Raw genomic sequence first — 25,034 nt, forward strand, 5'->3', positions numbered from 1 at the left:
GTTTCCAGTTTAGATATTGGAAACTCACTCTCCTTTGAAAAGTGTCCTTTTTCTTGGGATACCCTTTGCTGAAGTTTGTGTAGGACTCTACTTGTTCCAACCGCAGGGCTGGTTCTGTGGGTCAGGACGATGCAGACCTCTGAGGATGCCCACCTTCCAGCAGAGGGCTAGAAGCATGTGGCCAATAACTGGACACTGTTTTCATGTTATCTGATAAAAAATAGAAGGACACGTGATTGAGTAAATAAATGGGGGAGAGGAGACAAACTTCCCATGTAGAAATCCAAATAATCTATGTAGCTACTCCACCCTCAAGAATGTGGAACACGGACTTCCCTCGCGGTCCAGTGGTTAAGACTTCGCCTTCCAGTGCAGGGGGTGTGGGTTCAACGCCTGGTCAGGGAGCTAAGATCCCACATGCCTCAATGGCCAAAACAGAAGCAATATTGTAACAAATTCAATAAAGACTTTAAAATGGTCCACATCAAAAACAAAAAACAATGTGGAACATAACTCCCTACTGCTAAGTGTGGGCTGTGCATAGGGACTTTCTTCCGAAGAGTACAGTATGGAAAGGAGTGGGGATAGGGAGAGTAACTTTATTGTGGAGACACCTGACAAACAGCACCTCAGCCAGATGACCAAGGACAACATCAGTAGTCAAAAATCATGCAGATAGTATGTACCCTTGATATGATGTGATGAAAATAGCATTTTGCATCTGTGATCTTATTCCCCCAAACACATAACCCCAGTCTAATTACAAGAAAAAATCAGACAAATCCCATTAGAGGGCCATTCTACAAAATACCTGACCAGTATTTCTCAGTACTTTCCAATGTCATCAAAAATCAGGAAAGTCTAAGAAACTGTTACAGCCAAGAGGAGCCAAAGGAGACACGATGACTAAATGTAATGTGGTATTCTAGACAGAATCCTGGAACAGAAAAAGGACATTAAGCAAAAACTAAGGAAATATGAATAAAGTATAGACGTTAGTTAATAATAACATACCAATATTGGTTCATTAAATGTAACAAATGTGCCATATAATGTGAGATGTTAATCACAGGGCAAACCAGATGGGAGTTATATGAGAAGTCTGCACTGTGTTTGTAGTTTTTCTGTAAATCTGCCTAAAAAATAAAGGTTATTTTAAAAGTTTAAAAACAGGGACTTCCCTGCTGGCGCAGTGGTTAAGAATCCACCTGCCAATGCAGGGGACATGGGTTCGAGCCCTGGTCCGGGAAGATCCCACATGGCACGGAGCAACTAAGCCCATGTGCCACAACTACTGAGCCCACATGCCACAACTACTGAGCCTGCGCTCTAGAGCCCGCAAGCCACACCTACTGAGCCCATGTGCCACAACTACTGAAGCCTGCACACCTAGAGCCCATGCTCCGCAACAAGAGAAGCCACCGCAATGAGAAGCCCACGCACCGCAAGGAAGAGTATCCCCTGCTCACCACGACTAGAGAAAGCCTGCGCGCAGCAACTAAGACCCAGCGCAACCAAAAATAAGTAATAAATAAATAAAATTTTAAAAAAAGAAAGAAGAGAAAGAGAACAAGTCAAAAAGAGATGTCCCAGTACAATATACAATTAATTGACAAATAAATTGTAGGGATTATAGGTCTGAAAGTTCAGTGGAGGGAGAGAGATCACTTCAGGCTAGACTTGCCAAGGAATATGTTATGGAAACAGTGGGACTTGAAATGTCTCTTAAAAGACTGACAAGCTTCTGCTATTCAGACTAGTTCTAAGTAATTTGATTCTTTTTAAGCAGAGTAATTAGGGGGAGTGAGGAGAAACAGAAAGTCTCATAAAGGAACTTTTGAAGCCTTCAACATTTACTCTAACCCCTTAGCATCAACTCCTCCCTAAATGGTATATGTGTCAGGATTTGCAGCGTTAATAATTGCAAGTAACTTGTATGTAAAGGATATGAGTAACTTACATTTCCGTTCCAAAAGCAGGGAATGCAGTTGTTGCATTAGAGCTGCTCTGCCACACTCACAGTATCTTGCTATTACCAACTAATGCCAAAAGAATGGTTTTGTAATAAAATGATAGATGTATTCTTAAAAAAAAAAAAAAGACAAGATGTTTATAAATATAAATTGAACCAATTTATTTTATGAGTAATTGTAATATCTTGATTAACTGATGAATTGTTCAAGTCCAAAGTAAGTAAATAAACTTTAATATTATTAATACTAGTGAGTAATATATAAGTACTGACTTTACTGTATAAATCTTAAGGTCAGGCTTTGAATGCAAAGGGAAGTTCCTTGTTTGTGTTCTTTCTTAAAAAAATTTTTTTATTTAAAAAAAAAAAGTAAAAAACCCTTGGCCAAGCCTCTATCTAGATTTTCCACAAGCAGAAGAAGCAGAGCAGTAGCTACTTCTTCAAATAGCAATTAGTAATGAAGTAATTCAGGATAATGGAAAGAGACAACATATGAAGCCGCATGACGCTTGGCATATCTTTTGTTTTGTTTTTTGGTTTTTGGGGTTTTTTTTGGCATATCTTTGTACCTGCAGTGCCTAGCATAATATTCATCTCTCCTGGTTCAACCCTAATCTTTTTTTTTTTTTTATACACTTTTTTTTTTTTTTTTTTTTAATTTATTTATGGCTGTGTTGGGTCTTCGTTTCAGTGCGAGGGCTTTCTCTAGTTGCGGCAAGTGGGGGCCACTCTTCATCGCGGTGCGCGGGCCTCTCATTATCGCGGCCTCTCTTGTTGCGGAGCACAGGCTCCAGACGCGCAGGCTCAGTAGTTGTGGCTCACGGGCCTAGTTGCTCCGTGGCATGTGGGATCTTCCCAGACCAGGGCTCGAACCCGTGTCCCCTGCATTGGCAGGCAGATTCTCAACTACTGCGCCACCAGGGAAGCCCCAACCCTAATCTTTTTGACCCTTTCTTCTCAATCTCTTTTACTGCTTGCTCTTCCATCTGCTCAATTAGGAATCAAAAGTGATATGGAAGAGATCTAGAGAACTATAAGAAAATCTGTGTAACACTCCAGCAATATCTTTGAAAATATAGAGAAAAATCCATGGCTTCCTAGTAAAACACAACTTACCAAAATTGATCCCCAAAAAAGTAAGAAAATCTATACCAATCAAAACTCGTGGAAGAGATTAGAGGAGTGATTTCAATCTAACCTTTGAAAAAGCAGTGGGCCAGTAGATCTGGGTTCTATCTACCATTTGATGCAGTGTTACTGCAGGTAGCCAGTGCTGAAACTGTTACTGTCCTGCAAAGAGATAAGGAGCTTATGCCAGAACATACATCAACATACTACTCGTCAAGAAAGTCTTGCTAAAAACAAACAACTGATTTTATTAATGGTGTTCTGAAATAACCCCTTTTTTTTTTTAATTTATTTATTTATTTTTGGCTGTGTTGGGTCTTCGTTTCTGTGCGAGGGCTTTCTCCAGTTGCGGAGAGCGGGGGCCACTCTTCATCGCGGTGCGCGGGCCTCTCACTGTCGCGGCCTCTCCCGTTGCGGAGCACGGGCTCCAGACGCACAGGCTCAGTAGTTGTGGCTCACGGGCTTAGTTGCTCCGCGGCATGTGGGATCCTCCCAGACCAGGGCTCGAACCCGTGTCCCCTGCATTGGCAGGCAGACTCTCACCCACTGCGCCACCAGGGAAGCCCTGAAATAACCCCTTTGAATTGAGTAAGTCAACCTGGGGGGTCCCAGGAAATATCAAAGAGAACCTCTGGAGCAAAATGAACTTTTTCATATATTGGGATATATATTTTCAAATGAATGTAGGCATATTCATTTGAATATTAAATGTGTTAAGGCCTTGTTATATTCTAAGCTGATGAGATTGGCATATACAGCAGTTTTGTACTTTGTATTGATGTTGTTATAGGTTGGGGGGTAAGGGTAGTTTTTAAGAACAACTTTCATCTAGCCACTCAGAATTAGGCAGTATTAGTATTTTGGGGTATATACTTTGAGAAAGTTTTCACATGTAAATGTACATGAGCCTACATGAGGCAGGGTTATTCTCCCCCAAATTAAATACTACACAAACTATTTTGCAGTCTGCTTTTTTCACTTAAAAATGTGAATGACCTCCCATAACAATTATAGATATACATTATTTATAATAATTGAATTATATTCTATTGGTTGGATGTATCATAATTTAAAAATCAGTTCCATGTCAGTAATTTGAATGTCTTGGTTTTTGTTTTTTGTTTTTTGGACCACACAGCTCGGCATGTAGGATCTTAGTTCCCCGCAACCAGGGATCGAATCTGTGCCCCCTGCAGTGGAAGCACAGAGTCTTAACCACTGGACCACCAGGGAAGTCCCTTAAACTTTTATATATTGTAAATAGCATAGTGGAGAACATCCATTATTACCATTCCAGTACCCCCCCCTCCTCATTAACTCTTCTAGAACTGTTGCAGTGGCTTCATAAATAATATCATTTTGTCTGGCACACAAAAAAATAGGCTGAGCTATAAACTGTACATTTAGTGCCAAAGTTGATTTGCATTTTCATGCCTGCAGATCACGTTTTGAGTAGCACTGGTTTAACAAAAAGATAATTTATGTGTTGTTTAAACTACAGTTAACCCTTGAACAACATGGGTTTGAACTGCAAATAAGTGCGGGGTGCAGTTATAGGTGGATTTTTAAAAATAAATTCATACTGTATTACATGATTCAAGGTTGCTTGAATCTGCGGATGCAGAACCGCAGATTTCAAACGACTGATGTGGGACTTGAGCAACTGCCGATTTCGGTAACCACAGTGGGTCCTGGAACTAATTCTCCCAAAGATTCCCAGGGATCAGGTATCCTTATTTCAGGACATAGGGAAAAAACCCCTAAAAATCTCTAAAACATGTATGAGGTTACCATAATCTTAAAATCCAATCAATATACTAACCCCCCCACCCCTGAAAAAAAAGAAGCAGGAAAGGAAGGAAAAGAAGACCTCTAGGCGCGGGAGACCTAGCAGGAAACAAGGCAGAGGTCGGGCTCTGTAGCAGATCGCATTCTAGAGGAGGGGGATTGGCTGTAACATGGAAACAAAACACTGACAAATGCTAAGAAGATAAAGTAGAGCAATGTGGTGGAGAGTTCCAGGGGTGGGGGAAATCTGCTTTAACTGCTGTAACAGACCTTTTTTTTTTTTTTTTCTGCAAATCTACAGCCTTCTCTCTTTCCCTTGATCAATCCACAGCTTAGCACTTACCTCTCAGATTGTCACTGAGGCCCTTTTGTTATCGGAAAACTGGGTTTACCTCTTGGTGGGTGTTGAGCCAATAGACACAACCAAGCCAAAGAGCAGGAGAGGGAAGGATTTATTACTTGCAGCGAGGAAGGAGAACACTTTCCCAACACTGCCTCCCCAACCGCAAAATTGAGGAAGTTTTAAGCTAAGGGTACATGCATATTCACGAGGGAGCTTGAGCAGAGGAGAATTCAGCATAGAATTGAGGCAAAGGTTGACAGAGTCCAAGCTTTAGTTGATTGAATTTGGAAGGGTCAACATCATTCCATCCTCCACCTGCTTGGGGGCCTTAATTCTTGCAGAACTTAAAGATTTATTATTATGTATATTCCTTGAAGAACCAGGACCCTGCCCCAAGGCTGCACTATTGTTTCCTTATTTGTTCATCCCCTCCCTTAAGATCATTAATTACTGAGACCTGTACTAGGGCAAGCATTGTGGCCAGGCTTAGATCACAAAATGGCTTAGGCCAAAATGGGCTCTGTTATGTCAAGAAAACCATTCCTGCTTCTCTTTTTCCGGGGACCCCCCCCTAACCTATCTGCCTACACTTTAGCAAAAGGACTGCTTTATCCCTCTTCCCATCACATGATAGTTGCTAAAAAAAGGTGCTGATTAAGTTGCACAAAGGGGGCTTCCCTGGTGGCGCAGTGGTTAAGAATCTGCCTGCCAATGCAGGGGTCATGGGTTTGAGCCCTGGTCCAGGAAGATCCCACATGCCACGGAGCAACTAAGCCCGGGTGCCACAACTACTGAGCCTGTGCTCCGGAGCCCGCGAGCCACAACTGCTGAAGCCTGTGCACCTAGAACCTGTGCTCCACAACACAAGAAGCCACTGCAATGAGAAGCCCGTGCACCGCAATGAAGAGTAGCCCTCGCTCACCACAACTAGAGAAAGCCCGCACGCAGCAATGAAGACCCAACGCAGCCATAAATAAATAAATAAATTTATATTAAAAAAAAAGTTGCACAAAGGCTCTCATCTGATTATAACACTGAAGCAGCCATTAGTGTCTCCCTTTACCAAGGAGGACACTGATTCAATTTGCCCAGGGTCGTTGGACTAATAATAGAGTTGGGATGCTAACCTGGGTCTTTCCCACTCAGTAACTCCATCCAGGTCACTAGAAATGCTATTGATAGGAGGGGTAAATTGAAGGGCAATCCATAAACCATCAGTGATTTGGCTTTAACTAATATCTTTCCCTCCTTTTCTCTTTACCTCTCTTTCTCCACTCAAAGTTAATGGACAGCTTGGTTTTAACATAATTAAAGCAATTCTAGAACGAACAACCAAAAAGTAACAACTAGATTGAGGTTGCTTCCCAGAATAAGATTTTATTTGGATTAAATCCCAAATTCAGGCTGACCTGACGCTGTGGGTCAGCCCCAGGATATTTCCCAAAGAATAAACCAAGTTCCTGTCTATTTCCCACTCCTCACCAAGATGGCAAGTACTGGAGATGAGATGTCACAGACTTGGGGATCCAAAGCCTCCAACTCCTCCTCTCTTTGCCGGGGCTCTGAACCTCTGTGCATTCTCCCCATTCCCCTTCAGGAAAAGACAAACAGCCTTTGTTGAAGATGTGCATGAAGTTGATACAACCCTTCAAGACTGCAGAGGAGACTCCTTGGACAATCTTCAGAACTGGAGGTAACTGCCCTAGGCTTTCTAAATCAGCTCATTCTCACCTCTATAATGGTATCACAGCTAGGGTGTAGTTTCCTAAGTGTCCGAGAGCTTAAGTACTTCCCAAGTTCTTTCAAGTGCAGTTGTCTCTGGGTGTGTGTTGACACCTTTTCCACTCTCCTTATCCCAAGCCTGCCCCCAGCTTTAAAACCTTCCCTAGGAGATCAATGTATCCCTCTAAAAGCACTCCCTTCTTCAATTCTCAACTACAAGTCCTCCTTGGAAGGCCAAGATCAATCAATCACATGAATAGTATTGATTTCCTAAGTGCTCTCTTTAGTTTTTTTTAATTAGTTTTTGAATAGTTGATTTATGTACATTCTAATAATTGCAAAACAACAAAAAGTTATATAGTGAAATACAAGTCTCCTTTCTCTCTATACACCAATCTGTCACAGATTCAGAAAAGTTCTGTGCCCTCTTTTTTTTTTTTCTTTGTTTCTTTTACACAAATGGTAACATAATACTCTGTTTTTCACCTAATATGACTAGAGGATGGGTCCACATCCATTCAGGTAGATTTGTCTAAAGATTTTTGTGGCTGGAAATCATTGCATTTTATGGATCGACTTGTTACCAAACAAAATTCATGTCCCCAGGGCACAGTGAGGCCAAATAAACCAAAACATCTGAGTTTGGAGCAGAGAAAGGTTTATTTCAGGGCCAAGCAAGGAGAACAGGTGGCTCATGCTCAAAAACCCCAAACCTCCTGATGGTTTTGGGGGAAAAGTTTTTATAGGCAGAGTTTGGGGTGAGAGCTGCAAGGTGTATGACTTTCTTCTTTTTTCTTTTTGGTATTTATTTGGCCGCATTGGGTCTTAGTCATGGCATACGGGATGGATCTTCCTTGCGGCACATGGATTTCTCTAGTTGCTGTGTGCAGGCTCTAGAGCGGATGGGCTCAGTAGTTGCGGAACATGGGCTCTAGAGCACGCGGGCTTAGTTGCCCCGCAGCATGTGGGATCTTAGTTCCCCAACCAGGAATCGAACCCGCATTCCCTGCATTGGAAGGTGGATTCTTAAACACTGGACCACCAGGGAAGTCCCTGTATGCTTTTCTAATGATTGGCTAGTGGTGAGGCAACAGGCTATGCTCCAGGAATTGTGCTCAGCATCAAGTTACCATCCTCCACCGGGATGGGGCCTTAGTTCCTGCAGGAGAACTCAAAGATATTGCTATATATATTCCTTGAGGAGGAACCAGGACCCTGCCCCAAGGCTGCACTATTGTTTCTTGACCGTTCCTCCCTTGTTTGTGCATCCCCTCCCTTCCCTGATTAGCAACTGTTTGAACCTGCCCTTTGGAACTCAGGCACAGATAGGATTTGTACCTGGGAGCCCAACAGGGTCCTGCTTGGTTTCAGACTAGGAAACTGAGGTCAGGGACTCTTCCCAAACCTGACTTCATATATTGCACTGTCCTGCAGTAGATTTGTGGGTGATACCTTAAGGGCAAAAGTGTTTGATTAGAAACCATAAAATCAATTTTTTGATTATAAGAGGCTCAAGGAGATAGCTCTGGTGAAGGAATATGCTCTCCTTGTATTTGACATGAAACTTCATTAGGCTAAGTGTCAGGGTCCCCTCGTCCCCCTGCCCTACCTCCTTATAGTTTTGGAGGCTATAGGTACTTATGCCCAAGGGAAAGGGCCAGGTGGGGAATTAAATGTGTTCCACTCAAGGAGAGATTTGTCTCACTCTTAACCTGTATCAAAGTGATCATGGTTTTCAATTTTATTTTATTTTATTTTTAATTTTTTTGGCTGTGCAGGGCATGTGGGATCTTAGTTCCCCCCCTAACCAGGGGTTAAACCCGTGCGCCCTGCCGTGGAAGCTCAATGTCTTAACCACTGGACCACCAGGGAAGTCCCCATCATTGTTTTCAATTATCATGAATTTCCTTTAAGCTATTGACCTTTGTGATCCCTGTGGAGAAGCTGAGGCCGACAAAAGATTGGGGAAAAGTGGGGTGGAATGAAGATGTGAGGGGGAGGGCTCCCTGCTAGTTCTGACGTGAAATAGGATGGAAAAGTGGGGAGAAGCGGATGTTAGGTGCAGGCAGATTCCAGGTAGGGTGGCTAGCCACCCCCCTCCCCCACAGGTACTGCCACGCCTCCACTTTAAGGCAGCCCATTCGACCTCACCTGTCCGCTCTGAAGCTGCCCTACCTCCCCTAAACACCCAGGTGAAGTGGGGGGGGGGTTGGTCTCCCCTGGAGTGGTGTTTCCCAGGAATGAAGCCACTTCTCTAACCCTGCCTAAGGGGATGCTCTGGTTTTCTAATGTCTGAGATGGCCTGAGTGTTACCCTGAAGATCAGAAACACCAGGCTGCATGCTCCCCACTCCAGTCCAGGTAAGATTGGGCCATATTGTTGCCCTCCATCCAGTAAAATGTACCTGGAAAAACCTTGTCATATTGTTTATGATTTACTTTAAGATAAATCAGCATGGGGAGTGGGGTATGTATTTGTGTGCTGGTTTTGATTTATCCCCTAGGGATGGTTAGTTACTATCTTTATTTATTTATTTATTTATTTTTTTGGGTGTGTTGGGTCTTCGTTGCTGTGCGCGGACTTTCTCTATTTGCAGCGAGCAGGGGCTATTCTTCATTGCGGTGCACGGTCTTCTCATCGTTGTGGCTTCTAGTGTTGCAGAGCATGGGCTCTAAGCACGCGGGCTTCAGTAGTTGTGGCTCGCGGGCTCTAGAATGCAGGCTCAGTAGTTGTGGTTCATGGGCTTAGTTGCTCCGCAGCATGTGGGATCTTCCCGGAGCAGGGATCAAACCCGTGTCCCCTACATTGGCAGGCGGATTCTTAACCACTGCGCCACCAGGGAAGCCCCAGTTACTATCTTTAATCTAGTGATCATTTTACTTGACCCATCAGCAGCATTTAAGGCAGTTGCTCACTCCATCCTCCTTGGAACAGTTTCAGAACAATATGTTCTCCACAGTTTCTGGCCGCCTTCCAGTACAATCTTTCTCAGCCTCCTTTACTAGTTCCTCCTCTTCTCCCAGACCTTAAAGTACCCAAGGATCAATCCTGAAACTTTGTCTCCATTCTGTCTCCTCTCTCTTGTTGTGTCAAGGGTTTAAGTGCCATCTCTCCACTGATGACTCCCAAATTTATCTACCCAGGCAGGACCTCACCTCTGAACTTGAAACCCTTCTATCTAATTGCCCAATTGACAGCTCCAATATCTCACTGGTCTGTCAAAACCAACAGGATTTGTCCCTCAAAACCTGCTTCTCTCATTTTCTTCCCCATTTTGGTAAATGGCAACACCACTCTAAAAGTTTTGGTTTTGGCCCAAAACCCCCCAGACAAATAAAAACAAAATAACACAACCCTGGAGAGTTGTCCTTGACTCCTGTCTTTCACACCTCCCGTCTTACTCAGCTTAAAAACCACAGTCCTTAAAATGGCCCATGAGGCTAACAATTGTGTGTGTGACTGAATTTAGTCCCGTTTCCAGACTTGGTGAAATAATGGGGCAGGGTGAGCTTACATTCCCCACAGACCTCTAATTTTTGGAGGCTACAAATGTTTGCCAAAAGTGTCTAATAACTGAAAGACTGGATGGGCTAAGATCAGTCACAGTAGCCTTATTTCCTTGCAATTAATTTCTTTTTTTTTTTTAAGAAATTTATTTATTTATTATTTATTTATTCTTGGCTGCGTTGGGTCTTCGTTGCTGCGCACAGGCTTTCTCTAGTTGTGGCAAGTGGCGGCTTCTCTTGTTGTGGAGCACGGGCTCTAGGCGTGCAGGTTTCAGTAGTTGTGGCACGTGGGCTCAGTAGTTGTGGCTCACAGGCTCTAAAGCACAGGCTCAGTAGTTGTGGCACTTGGGCTTAGTTGCTCCTTGGCATGTGGGATCTTCCCGGACTAAGGATAGAACTCGTGACCCCTGAATTGGCAGGTGGATTTTTAACCACTGCGCCACCAGGGATGTCCTGCAATTCATTTCTTTCTTTCTTTCTTTTTTTAAAAAATTAATTAATTAATTAATTTGGTTGCACCAGGTCTTAGTTGTGGCACACGGGCTCAGTAGTTGTGGCACGTGGGCTTAGTTGCTCCGCGGCATGTGGGATCTTCCTGGACCAGGGCTCGAACCCGTGCCCTCTGCATTGGTAGGCAGATTCTTTATCCACTGCGCCACCAGGGAAGTCCTGTAATTCATTTCTTAAACAGCTATTTACTAAGCAGCTACTCTGTGCCAGACCCTGTTCTAGATGCCAGGGATACAGCTCTGAACAAAATAGACAAAAGTCTCTGCCCTTTTGGACTATACATTCTAGTGAGTAAATGGATGGTAGACAAAATATCAACAAGTAAGTTACATAGTATTGTGCTGGGAGAAAGCTCAGGCAGGGGAGAGGGGTGAAGAATATTGGAGAGGGCAGGGGGTCTGTGTTCTGTGTTGGATGAGGTGTTCAGGATGGGCTCACTGAGCAGGCAACATTTGAATAAAGGCCTGAAGGACACAAGGAGTGAGCAGCGGTGTTTGGAGGAGTGCGTGACAGGCATGGGGAACGGCAAAGGCAATGAGGTGACCCTCAGCAGGAGTTGCCTGCTCTGTTCCTTTTAGTGGCACAGTGAACAAGGACGAGAGCGTGCTCGGAGTGAAGTCAATGAGGGCAGTAGGAGGAGATGAAGCAGAAGCGGGGCCAGTCTGGCTCTGGCCACTGAAAAGGCCTACTCATATGGCAATCCCAGGAGCAAGAAATACCCCTGGCACCCAGAATGTGGTCCCTCAATTCAATTGTGGTCACTAAAGGGAACCAGGGCTTCTGTGGATAATCACTGATTCCAGAGCTAGGGCAAGAAATGAGCAATTTGTCATCCTAGAAAGCAAGGAAGCTTTCAGAGATGGCTGTGTTATGTACCAAAGACTCAAGTCAGGAGCCAATGTAAAGAGACTCTCAGTGTTCAAAGATGGAATAATTTGAGCATCTCCAATGTATTGAAATTCATCAAATATATTAAAATCCATGAGTTTATAATTACACCAGAAAAAAAAACCTCCTCATAGGTCACCTTTACAGGTTGCTAGGGAACCAACTCATCACTCTAAAAACTGGTTTAAAAAGGGAAAGAATTGAGCATTTGTCTTGTCTTTTCTATATGAACTGCATCTCAGGATAGCTGAATTGTTGTTAAGGAAAAGTTCTTGTTTCAGAAGCTTTCCAGCTCGCAGATGAAGGAAGAATTGCAGAATTAGAATACCATACTTTTCTAATCCCTAATGAAATAATAGATCTAAACAATGATCATCAATGGCTATTTTTTTAATGTAGGTTTATTTATTTATTTATTTAGTTGCACCAGGTCTTAGTTGCAGCAGGCATGCTCCTTAGCTGCAGCTCGTGGGCTCCTTAGTTATGGCATGCATGTGGGATCTAGTTCCCTGACCAGGGATCGAACCCGGGCCCCCTGCGTTGGGAGCACAGAGTCTTAACCACTGCGCCACCAGGGAAGTCCCATCATTGGCTATTAAAAACTATCAGGGGAAAAGCTTATGGGGTACTTTTAAATGAATGGACCAAGCTGGCAATGCCTGAATTCACTAATCAATCCTAGCATCACAGAAGAGGAGACAATCAGACATCATGTGATGCTGATGTGATGCAGTTGGAGGTTCACAGCACCAGCTATGAAGTATCCTTGTCAAAAAATGGAACCTGAACTAATCAAGATCTAACCAATACCTTTCAGGAAATACAGGCCTTGGGGAAACATGTTGAATGATGCCACAGGGATGCAGTCAGGAAAATGCAGAATGTGGGAAACTACAGAACAGATAATCCAGTTTCTCCAACAAATAAATTAAAAGGAAAAAGGAAAAAAGGCAGGGGACCCTGTAAGTTAAAAAAGATGAAGAAGATATATTAACTGCAATGTATGGACCATAATTTTTAAAAACTTAATAAATAATGAGAAATTTGGAATGTTTGAACACTGACTATTTGATAATATTAAGACTTTTTAAGGTATGATAATGACATTATGGTTATGTTTTTTTTAAGAGTCCTTATCTTTTGGAGACACAATACTAAAATATGTATGGATGAAATGATGTGAAATCTGGGACTAATTTCAAAATAATCCAGTTAGGTGGAGGGAAATAGTATTTCCACATGTTAATAATTGTTGAGGCTTGGCAATTGTCCATTACACTATTTTCTCTGTTTTGTATTGTCTGAAATGTTCCATAATACAAAGTATATTGAAAGGGGGCGGAGTGAGGGACCATGTACAGAGGAGTCATAAAGAAAGACTCTCCATGACAAATGGGAATAATAATCCCTATTTTCTAACTGCAGGGCCAACAAATAAGTCATTTTTCAGTATAGTTTCTCCTTTAGTAACAAGTAACTTAGAGTAGACCCTAAAGAACTATTTCAGAGAAGATTCGCTTCCTTTTGTGGACGAAAGGGCTTAAAAGTCAGTCCTTTTGTTTTGGAATGTGATTAGTTGCAGTGTGGGTAGAATTTTCAGGTACCTCAGCAATAACAGGGCCAACGCTTGGCTGGAGGATGAAACCAGGAAAGAGGCATGGAGTGCTCTGCACCACCCTCCTACTGCCGCTCTCAGTTCTTCCTGCTGCTTTTGTACTGCTCTGCCGCTCCCAGGAGCAGGGCTACTTTGTAAGGCTGGGCAGGCTGTGCACTGTACAACTCCAGGGAACTACAGAGCCTGTGTAAATGATGCCCTCTGCACTTCTGCAGCATGGCAGCTTCTGGCAGGAGCCTGGTCACCTCATGTCATCTCTGAGTTTAGACTCCTTAGTCCTAACTAGGGCTATTTCCTCAGGACCCTGCCTTTAGTCTCTGCTAAGGTCAATGGGTAATAATGGCGTAGATCATATTAGCTCTTTAAAATTGGTATTTCTCTGGTATTTCTACGAAAATCTTTTTTCCAGTGACAAAATCCCCATGTGTATTCATCAGGATAAGCTGACAAACAACTCCCAGATCTCAGTAATTTAACAAAGTTAAGGTTTATTTCTTGCTTCTATCACAGTCCAATATAGTGGTAGGAGAGAAAGGGGATCTGGCCTCTTGCTCTTTCAAGCTCCATCCATCCAGGGCCTCTGTCATCATCTCCAAAAAGTCCTTCACTGGGTCTGCTGCAAGGGAAGAAAGAGCATGAAAAGGCTTCTCCATCTGAATGGCCTCTGACCGGGGGCCACACATACAACCTTCACTCACATTCCATCAGCGAGAACAAGTTGAGGAGCAGAGGGCCAAGGAGGCAATGCTGATGTTTGGGAATAACCAGCTAGTCTGAGCCACACCATGTGCGGTAGCAATGCCTTACTGCAGTTAAATTAGGAAGCCTGTACTACAGAATACTGTATAGTCCCTGGCCCCTCAGAGAGATGAGGGAGACGGAGATTTCTGGTGGGACGCCTTCCTGATGCTTTTAAAACTTCATGTAGCTACATTCCTTAAGCCACCTGCCAGGTGGTAATTGCTTTCAGAACAGGAAAATTTGGAAGAGGAATTATTCAGTTATATCCCTTTTACTAGCTGGAGGCCCAGGAGGTTTTAATTTGAGAGAGGGAATCCATGATGTGCTTCAAAGATTTGGTGATTCCCTGGAGACCATAAATAAAGCTGGTGTTTGCAGGGTTTTTTGGGGGGTTTGGGGGGAAAGACCGTAGTTTGGCACATAGAAGGCATTCGTTAAATATTCCTTCTAAAAACTCAAAGAGGGTTCTGTATTACTCAGTGTTCTCCAGAGAAACAGAACCATTAGGATGTATAGATATAGAAATTTATTTTAAGGAACTGGCTTACACAAGTCCAGAACCTTCAGGGTGAGCTGGCAGGCTAGAGACCCAGGAAGAGTTGATACCATAGTTCAAGTCCAAAGGCTGTTGGGCTGGAGAATTCCTTCATGCTCAGGGGAGGTCACTTTTGTTCTATTCAGGCCGTCAGCTGATTGGATGAGACCCACCCACATTACAGAGGCAATCTGCTTTACTCAAAGTCCACTTATTTAAATATTAATCTCATCCAGAAACACCTTCATAGAAACATCCAGAATAATGTTTGACCACATATCTGGGCGCTATGACTCAGCCAAGTTTAGGCATAAAATTAACCATCACAGGGTCCTTGAACCAAACAAAGGGTAGAGGTCAGGAACTACGGTTCTAAGAAATTTCCACCATTCTCCTTCCTTCCCTCTGGTCAGGCTTCAGTGCTCACCCCAGGTTCTGTGCCTGGCCCTAGAATAGGTTACTTATTTTGGCGGCATGTAGAAAATCCACCTAACAATTCCCTTCTAGCGGTTTCCTCCTATTCCACATTAAAAGAATTGGCTCAGGAATTCCCAATTAAGCTTTAGGAAATGTTAAATAATGTTAAAGAAAGCATTACTTGGGACGTCCCTGGCAGTCCAGTGGTTAAGCCCCCGTGCTTCCACTGCAGGGGGCACAGGTTCCATCCCTGGATGGGGAACTAAGATCCCGCATGCCACGTGGCCTGGCCAAAAAATAAAATTAAAAAAGGAAAAGAAAACATTACTTTTCTCCTGGAAAAAAAAAAAGTTTTGACAAAACCTCCAGAAATGTTGCTTAAGGAAAACATTTTAGCTTTCCCACCCTGTATATGTCAATGATAGTATAATTGGTTACGGTATATATCTTTAATGCTTATATCTTACATCCCTGCTTCTAGTTAGTCATTGGTTGAATAAATCCTCCAGCAAAATGAAGTACCTCAAAATCACAGATTATTTTTTATTCCTTTGCAATTCTCTACAGTGTTGAAAATGCTACTGGCACAGGCAGGAACACCAATTAACGGGTGGTGTCGTCACGTTCTGTTTTATTTGACTCCACTCATGTTAAACCACCAGCTAGCCCTGGTATTAAAAATAGCCCAGATTTATCTTTCAGGATTATCACCCAACTTTGTGGCTATTTCTTACCATAGGTAAAGTCTGGTGATTTAATGCAGATATTTTCTCCCAGCCTTCTCAACCTAACTTAAATTTCATCTGAAAGAGTCCAGTAGGTTCTGTCTGCAGGAAAAGGGCTCTTTCTGCCCCTGATTCTGCAATGGCCCCTACTTGTGCTGTAATGCAGTATGGCTGAGACCTCTGTTCCTTGACCTGGGAAAGAAAGGATGTTCTGTTTCGTAAAGTACTGAGGGACCTAGATGGGTCAGCACTGCTCTATTAATATAAAATGAGATTATTCACCAGCTGTTGTTTCACTGCTTTCAGCAGAGCCGCTGAAACGGTTGCAAAATTGCAAAGGGTTCCAGATGGGAGCGGCCATTGTTCAAAATCCAGACAACCCAGTGGGCACGTCAGGTAACGGGCTTTGTGCCTGACCGGTGCAGAAATTCAGTAATACATCAAGGGTTTTGCATGATGGGTCTGTGCCATTGGGAAACCATAGCACCCTTCTTTTCCTTCCCACTGGCTTCTTTTTCCCCATTATTTCCCCCTTTTTCTTGTATGACCATAGATCTCCCTAAAAATCTGTTCGAGAGGAGTTACTAGATAAAGTTAAAGTAAAAACAAATCCAGTTAAGGAGATAGTAAATGTTGTTTTGACATAAACTTTGTCTTTTAGAGCCCACAATATGACCTACTATGTGTTTGATTTTCATACACTTATAGAACATCATCCAGGATGGGAGGGAGAATGCCAGGGAAAGGGGTCTATCTGGAGCAGCGCACTCCTCAAGCTTAATGTGCACACGAAATACGTGGCCGTCCTGCGAAAATGCAGATTCTGATTCAGTAGGTCTGGAGAGGGACCTGAGAATCTACATTTCTGAAAAGCAGTCAGGGGATGGACAGCTCTTTGAGTGGCAAGGGTCTTGATTCAATGTTTTTCCCATTCACATTTTGCAGCACATCTTGCCCAAGATTTAGAAAATACAACCCAAACAGATGATCAAGGTGGCAAAATTGTTCTCCTTAAAACTAAATTCCTGGGACTTCCCGGGTGGCGCAATGGTTAAGAATCCACCTCCCAATGCAGGGGACACGGGTTCGATCCCTGGTCCAGGAAGATCCCACATGTCCGCGGAGCAACTAAGCCCGTGCACCACAACTGCTGAGCCCGTGTGCCATGTTTACTGAAGCCCGCGTGCCTAGACCCTGTGTGCCGCACAGAAGCCACCACAATGAGAAGCCTGCGCACTGCAATGAAGAGTAGCCCCCGCTCGCCACAACTAGAGAAAGCCCCGTGCAGCAATGAAGACCCAACACAGCCAAAAATAAATAAATAAATAAAAATTTTTAAAAACTGAATTCCTTAATAAATACTTCGTTACAGAAATACATGTGAGAATAGAGCATCATACAGTATCCATTTTTTTAAAAATGGTTCTCCTCCCCTTTCTACTGATGGATCATTCAACCTTGATCGCCACTTTTGTTGATTTTCTACTGAAGTGTAAGTACAGGATACCTATTCTCTATTTGGATACAGTTTACTAACCTAAAACTACCTTTCCCACGAAATAATGTGTTTTTTGAGAATGAATTTCCTAGATGGCATCTTGGTCGTGTGACAGGAAAGGTCAGAATCTGGCTCTGCCAATTAGGAACAGAGAGACTTTGGACAAATTGCTTAACCTCTCTGATCCTTAGTTTCTGCACCTAAAAGAATAAGTGAGGAGGGGAATTAAAAAATTAAAAAGAACATTTTTTAAATGGGAAAATAGGACTATCTACCTCACAGGATTATTGTAAGCTTTAAAACCAGATAAGGTACTCAAATTACTTACTACATTACATGAAGTAAGTACATAAGCCACGTGAAGTGTTCCATAAACCGAGCTTCAAAACAAAACCCTGAAATTTACATTTAGAATTGCTAAAATGTTTTCCTGTAAACGATTTTGGAAGGAAATCTTTCCAAAACATTTCTCACCCCCTACCTTGTGTACGGTGTATTCTGAATCTAATTTAGCTCTTTCCTCATGACTCAGGGTCCTTGTTGTGAACATGAGTGACTGCACTGTCCTGGAACACAGGCATGACCTCAGTCAGGGCGATGATGATCTTGGTCTTTCTAACATCCACCCTCCTGCCCCTTCCCCGACTAGCACTCCCTCAGCCCTCTGTTCATACTTCCACAATAGCTCTTACCACACAGAGGCCAAAATTATGTTTACCCAGTTTTTTGGCCTCAGACCGCCTTTCTTGGGGCAGAGGCCAGGTTCTCAGTAAATGCTATTGAATGAAGATCTCCCCAGGCTCCACTTAAAGGGTTGGGTGTCAGGAACTCAGAAGCACGGCTTGTGTTCATTCATTCGGACACTTTAAAACGCCTCCATGTTCTCAGCCAAGTGCTAAAAGCACTGCTCTATTTTATCTTTCAAAGATAGCCAAAGACAGAAATTACATTCCTCCTTAGAATCTTGTAATGGTGTTTAATTATTGCAGGGCCAAGAAGTTATTTATCCTTCTGGTAAATTTTAAACCCATTCTGTCTTTTTCGTTCTTTGTTCTTCTTTCACTGACAGTAAGGTCATTGAAGCCAGGCAGCCCTGGATTCAAACATGGATCTACAATGTGGTAGTTGTTTGACTCTGGGCAAGTCACTTCAAGACTCTGCTGCTCAGTTTCTAAATCTGTACGATGGGGTAATAACAGTCTGCAGAATTGCTGTGTATATGGAGATGGCAGTAAAGGCATCTCCAGAAGTCCTCTTAGGGAGGCGTTTTAACATTCTCTGCTTTGATAATCCCACTAGGGTTAGGGGGCAGGGGTGGGACTCTAAAGATCCTCCCTGAGTAATACTAGATGGCTGTGAACTAGACTTCCAGGGAGCATGGCCTGTTAACAGTCAGGCATTTTACTTTGCAGAGCACAGAAGTGAGCAGGATACCAAGCTGCTTTGTATGACCAAGACTAGTGGATCACTTCTCTACAACCATTCTCTCCCCACACTTTGTCCTTGCTGCCAGAACCCACTTTCCAACCCTAGAGGCTAAAAACACCAATTAGTTACTACAAGCCTGTAACCCAACCCTTGTGGATGAGTTTAAAGATAAATCTTCTGAGATATTTCTGGGAAACATTTTCCTTTCTGATTTAGGGTTGGAGGTAGGGGACATGAAGAGAAATGCTCCTCTTTCTATCTTTAGATGTAGTTATCTGCAGATATAATTCCTGGAGCTATGGCAGCCATCTTGTGACCATGAGGGACAACTCTGAGGATTAAAAATCTACCTGCTGTGGATGGCAAAGGGAAAAGGCAGAAAGCACCTGGGTTGGGTGGTTGATGACATTGTTGTGCCTCTGAATTAACCAAACCTGGAAATGATACCTCCAGCAATAATAAACCTTATTGTTTAAGCTATATTTAAGCTCTATTTATATTACATATTCTGTTACCTGTTACTTTATTATACATTCAGCATAAAATTGAGGCGGCTGAGCCTTGGAGGTGGGAGAAAAAGGAGGAGACCTACTAGTAGCACAGCAGAAGAGGTGGTCAGAGAAAAGCCACTTCTGTTGAGGATTTTGACTTCTATTGGATGTGCAGTGTAGAACTCTGTTCCACTCCTTTAGGGAGGCATCAGTAAATTTCACATTGCTTGCGAATACTTTTGGTGCTAATGGATTGTATGAGGGACTTGAAGAAGGGTTGAAATCTACATCAAGAATGGTGCTTGATGGGGAATTCCCTGGCGGTCCAGGGGTTAGGACTTGGCGCTTTCATTGCCGGGGCCCTGGGTTTGAGGGAACTAGGATCCTGCAGGCCCAGCGGCATGGCCAAAAAAAAAAAAAAAAAAAATGTGCCTGATGAAAACAGAGACACACCTGTGAATAGCAGTACTTCTAGGTTATGTAAGGATTAGAGATCCTATCTGTCAAACATCTAGAATGATGCCTAGAATTTAGGACGTATGCAATAAGTTATAGATGCTATTATTACCTTATATTACCTGTATTTTTTTTTTTTTTTTTTTTGGTCTCGCCTCACGGCTTGTGGGATCTTAGTTCCCCGACCAGGGATTGAACCCAGGCCCTCCACAGTGAAAGCAGGAGTCCTAACCACTGGACCACCAGGGAATTCCCACCAGTATTATTATCTCAGCTCCTGATTTGCATACAGAGAGGAGGCAGAAATTAGATGCTCATGGGTGGGGCTGTGCTTGGGGGAAGACCCAGTAGTAGGCTTTGAGAAGAAGCTCTGTGACAAAGGCTGTATGAAGACAAAAAGGAACCAAGCACTGCTGGCAGGAGCCCTGGCAGGTGGGCAGGGAACTCCAGCAGAGCTATTGTGACCCTACAGATGGGGCAAAAGGCTGGATCCAGAGGCTGGAGGGAGAGGGAAATGGGGAGTTATTGCTGAAAGGGTATAAAGTCTCAGTTATGCAAGATGAAGAAGTATGGGAGACCTGTTCACAGCAAGGGCGTATAACACTACTGTACGGTAAACTTAAAAATGGTTAAGATGGTAAATTTCATGTTATGTGTTTCTTACTACAGTTAAAAAAATGGGGAGGATCCCAGTTACTAGAACTAAGGTCTACAGTCAGAACAGGCTCAACAGAAGCCTGAGAATTGTTTGGACAGAGGCTTCCTGAATGTCCCCTGATTAGAAAATTACTGGAGATAGCCTCATCCACCAGAGGGCAGACAGCAGAAGCAAGAAGAACTACAATTCTGCAGCCTGTGGAAGGAAAACCACATTCACAAAAAGACAGACAAAATGAAAAGGCAGAGAACTTTGTACCAGATGAAGGGACAAGATAAAACCCCAGAAAAAACAACTAACTGAAGTGGATATAGGCAACCTTCCAGAAAAAGAATTCAGAATAATTATAATGAAGATGATCCAGGACCTCAGAATGGAGGCAAAGATCGAGAAGATGCAAGAAATGTTTAACAAGACCTAGAAGAATTAAAGAACAAACACCTAGAAGAATAAAAGAACAAACAAACAGAGATGAAGAATACAATAACTGAAATGAAAAATACACTAGAAGGAATCAATAGCAGAATAACTGAGGCAGAAGAATGGATAAGTGACCTGGAAGACAGAATGGTGGAATTCACTGCCACGGAACAGAATTTTAAAAAAAGAATGAAAAGAAATGAAGACAGCCTAAGAGACCTCTGGGACAACATTAAACACAACAACATTTGCATTATAGGGGTCCCAGAAGGAGAAGAGAGAGAGAAAGGACCCGAGAAAATATTTGAAGAACTATAGTTGAAAACTTCCTTAACATGGGAAAGGAAATAGCCACCCAAGTCCAGGAAGTGCAGAGAGTCCCAGGCAGGATAAAACCAAGGAGGAACACGCCGAGACACATGGTAATCAAATTGACAAAAATTAAAGACAAAGAAAAATTACTGAAAGCAACAAGGGAAAAAAGACAAATACAAGGGAACTCCCATAAGGTTAACAGCTGACTTCTCAGCAGAAACTCTACAAGCCAGAAGGGAGTGGCACAATATATTTAAAGTGATGAAAGGGAAGAACCTACAACCAAGATTACTCTGCCCAGCAAGGATCTCATTCAGATTTGATGGAGAAATCAAAAGCTTTACAGACAAGCAAAAGCTAAGAGAATTCAGCACCACCAAACCAGCTCTACAACAAATGCTAAAGGAACTTCTCTAAGTGGGAAACACAAAAGAAGAAAAGGACCTACAAAAACAAACCCATAACAATTAAGAAAATGGTAATAGGAAGATACATATCAATAATTACCTTAAACGTGAATGGATTAAATGCTCCAACCAAAAGACACAGGCTCGCTGAATGAATACAAAAACAAGACCCATCTATATGCTATCTACAGGAGACCCACTTCAGACCTAGGGACACATACAGACTGAAAGTGAGGGGATGGAAAAAGATATTCCATGCAAATAGAAATCAAAAGAAAGCTGGAGTAGCAATACTCATATCAGATAAAATAGACTTTAAAATAAAGAATGTTACAAGAGACAAGGAAGGACACTACATAATGATCAAGGGATCAATCCAAGAAGAAGATATAACAATTATAAATATATATGCACCCAACATAGGAGCACCTCAATACATAAAGCAACTGCTAACAACTGTAAAAGAGGAAATCGACAGTAACACAATAATAGTGGGGGACTTTAACACCTCACTTACACCAGTGGACAGGTCATCCAGACAGAAAATTAATAAGGAAACACAAGCTTTAAATGACACCATAGATCAGATAGATTTAATGGATATTTATAGGACACTCTATCCAGAAACAGCAGATTACACTTTCCTCTCAAGTGCACATGGAACATTCTCCAGGATAGATCACATCTTGGGTCACAAATCAAGCCTCAGTAAATTTAAGAAAATTGAAAGCATATCAAGCACCTTTTCTGACCACAATGCTGTGAGATGAGAAATCAATTACAGGGAAAAAAACGTAAAAAACACAAACACATGGAGGCTAAACAATATGTTACTAAATAACCAAGATATCACTGAAGAAATCAAAGAGGAAATCAAAAAATACCTAGAGACAAATTACAATGAAAACACGACGATCCAAAAGCTATGGAATGCAGCAAAAGCAGTTCTAAGAGGGAAGTTTATAGCAATACAAGCCTACCTCAAGAAACAAGAAAAATCTCAAATAAACAATCTAACCTTACACCTAAAGAAACTAGAGGAAGAAGAACAAACAAAACCCAAAGTTAGCAGAAGGAAAGAAATCATAAAGATCAGAGCAGAAATAAATGAAATAGAAACAAAGAAAACAATAGCAAATATCAATAAAACTAACATCTGGTTCTTTGAGAAGACGAACAAAATTGATAAACCATTAGCCAGACTCATCAAGAAAAAGAGGGAGAGGACTCAAATCAATAAAATTAGAAATGAAAAAGGAGAAGTTACAACAGACACCACAGAAATACAAAGCATCATTAGAGACTACTACAAGCAACTCTATGCCAATAAAATGGACAACCTGGAAGAAATGGACAAATTCTTAGAAAGGTATAACCTTCCAAGACCAAACCAGGAAGAAATAGAAAATATGAACAGACCAATCACAAGTAATGAAATCGAAACTGTGATTAAAAATCTTCCAACAAACAAAAGTCCAGGACCAGATGGCTTCACAGGTGAATTCTATCAAACATTTAAAGAAGAGCTAACACCTAGCCTTCTCAAACTCTTCCAAAAACTTGCAGAGGAAGGAACACTCCCAAACTAATTCTGTGAGGCCACCATCACCCTGATACCAAAACCAGACAAAGATACTACAAAAAAAGAAAATTACAGACCAATATCACTGATGAATATAGATGCAAAAATCCTCAACAAAATACTAGCAAACAGAATCCAACAACACATTAGAAGGATCATACACAATGATCAAGTGGGATTTATCCCAGGGATGTAAGGATTCTTCAGTATATGCAAATCAATCAATGTGATGCACCATATTAACAAACTGAAGAATAAAAACCATATGATCATCTCAGTAGATGCAGAAAAAGCTTTTGACAAAATTCAACACCCATTTAGGATAAAAACTCTCCAGAAAGTGGGCATAGAGGGAAGCTACCTCAACATAATAAAGGCCATATATGACAAGTATGTCCACTCTTGCCACTATTATTCAACATAGTATTGGAAGTCCTGGCCACGGCAATCAGAGAAGAAAAAGAAATAAAAGGAATACAAATTGGAAAAGAAGAAGTAAAACTCTCATTGTTTGCAGATGACATGGTACTATACACAGAGAATCCTAAAGATGTCACCAGAAAACTACTAGAGCTAATCAATGAATGTGGTTAAGTTTCAGGATACAAAATTAATGCACAGAAATCTCTTGCATTCCTATACACTAACAGAGAAAGGTCTGAAAGAGAAATAAAGGAAACAAATGCATTCACTATTGCAACAAAAAGAATAAAATACCTAGGAATAAACCTACCTAAGGAGGTAAAAGACCTGTATTCAGAAAACTTTAGGACACTGATGAAAGAAATCAAAGATGACAAAAACAGATGGAGAGCTATACCATGTTCGTGGATTGGAAGAATCAATATTGTGAAAATGACTATACTACCCAAAGCAATCTACAGATTCAATGCAATCCCTATCAAATTACCAATGGCATTTTTTACAGAACTAGAACAAAAAAGTCTTAAAATTTGTGTGGAGACACAAAAGACTCCGAATAGCCAAAGCAGTCTTGAGGGAAAAAAATGGAGCTGGAGGAATCAGACTCCCTGACTTCAGACTATGCTACAAAGCTACAGTAATCAAGAGAGTATGGTACTGGCACAAAAACAGAAATATAGATCAATGGAACAGGATAGAAAGCCCAGAGATAAACCCATGCACCTATGGTCAGTTAATCTATGACAAAGGAGGCAAGGATATACAATGGAGAAAAAAGACAGTCTCTTCAATAAGTGGTGCCAGGAAAACTGGACAGCTACATGTAAAAGAATGAAATTAGAACACTCCCTAACACCACACACAAAAATAAACTCAAGAAGGATTAGAGACCTAAATGTAAGACTGGACACTATAAAACTCTTAGAGGAAAACATAGGAAGAACACTCTTTGACATAAATCACAGCAAGATCTTTTTTGATCCACCTCCTAGAGTAATGGAAATAAAAACAAAAATAAACAAATGGGACCTAATGAAACTGAAAAGCTTTTTTTTTTTTTTTTAACTTAAAAGCTTTTGCACAGCAAAGGCAACTACAAACAAGACGAAAAGACAACCCTCAAATGGGAGAAAATATTTGCAGATGAATCAGTGAACAAAGGATTAATCTCCAAAATATATAAACAGCTCGTGCAGCTCAATATTAAAAAAAACAAACAATCCAATCCAAAAATGGGCAGAAGACCTAAATAGACATTTCTCCAAAGAAGACATACAGATGGCCAAGAAGCACATGAAAAGCTGCTCAACATCACTAATTATTAGAGAAATGCAAATCAAAACTACAATGAGGTATCATCTCACACCGGTTAGAATGGGCATCATGAGAAAATCTACAAGAAAAGGGAACCCTCTTGCACTGTTTGTGGGAATGTCAATTGATACAGCCACTATGGAGAACAGTAT

The 25,034-nt window shown here is 41.9% G+C and overlaps 1 protein-coding gene across 8 annotated transcripts in view; it reads left to right on the plus strand.

Moving 5' to 3' along the window:
- Positions 1-25,034, plus strand: part of LOC309615662 (uncharacterized protein) — a 70,497-nt gene that overhangs the window by 39,829 nt on the left and 5,634 nt on the right. For 3 of the 8 annotated variants that reach the window (XM_082365726.1, XM_082365727.1, XM_082365720.1), the window contains 3 exons: positions 6,829-6,924; positions 16,197-16,286; positions 16,836-17,252. In XM_082365726.1, coding sequence (XP_082221852.1) covers positions 6,855-6,924; positions 16,197-16,286; positions 16,836-16,945 — 270 coding nt within the window. In that variant the 5' untranslated portion in view covers positions 6,829-6,854 and the 3' untranslated portion in view covers positions 16,946-17,252. Of the gene's footprint in view, positions 1-6,828; positions 6,925-12,674; positions 12,908-16,196; positions 16,287-16,835; positions 17,253-19,081; positions 19,297-20,432; positions 23,499-25,034 lie in introns of those variants that run through there. The other 5 variants (XM_082365722.1, XM_082365723.1, XM_082365721.1 and 2 more) reach the window with 5 other exon arrangements.

This window comes from Balaenoptera borealis, assembly GCF_965194805.1.
Source record: "Balaenoptera borealis genome assembly, chromosome: 18".
Classification (NCBI taxonomy): domain Eukaryota; kingdom Metazoa; phylum Chordata; class Mammalia; order Artiodactyla; family Balaenopteridae; genus Balaenoptera; species Balaenoptera borealis.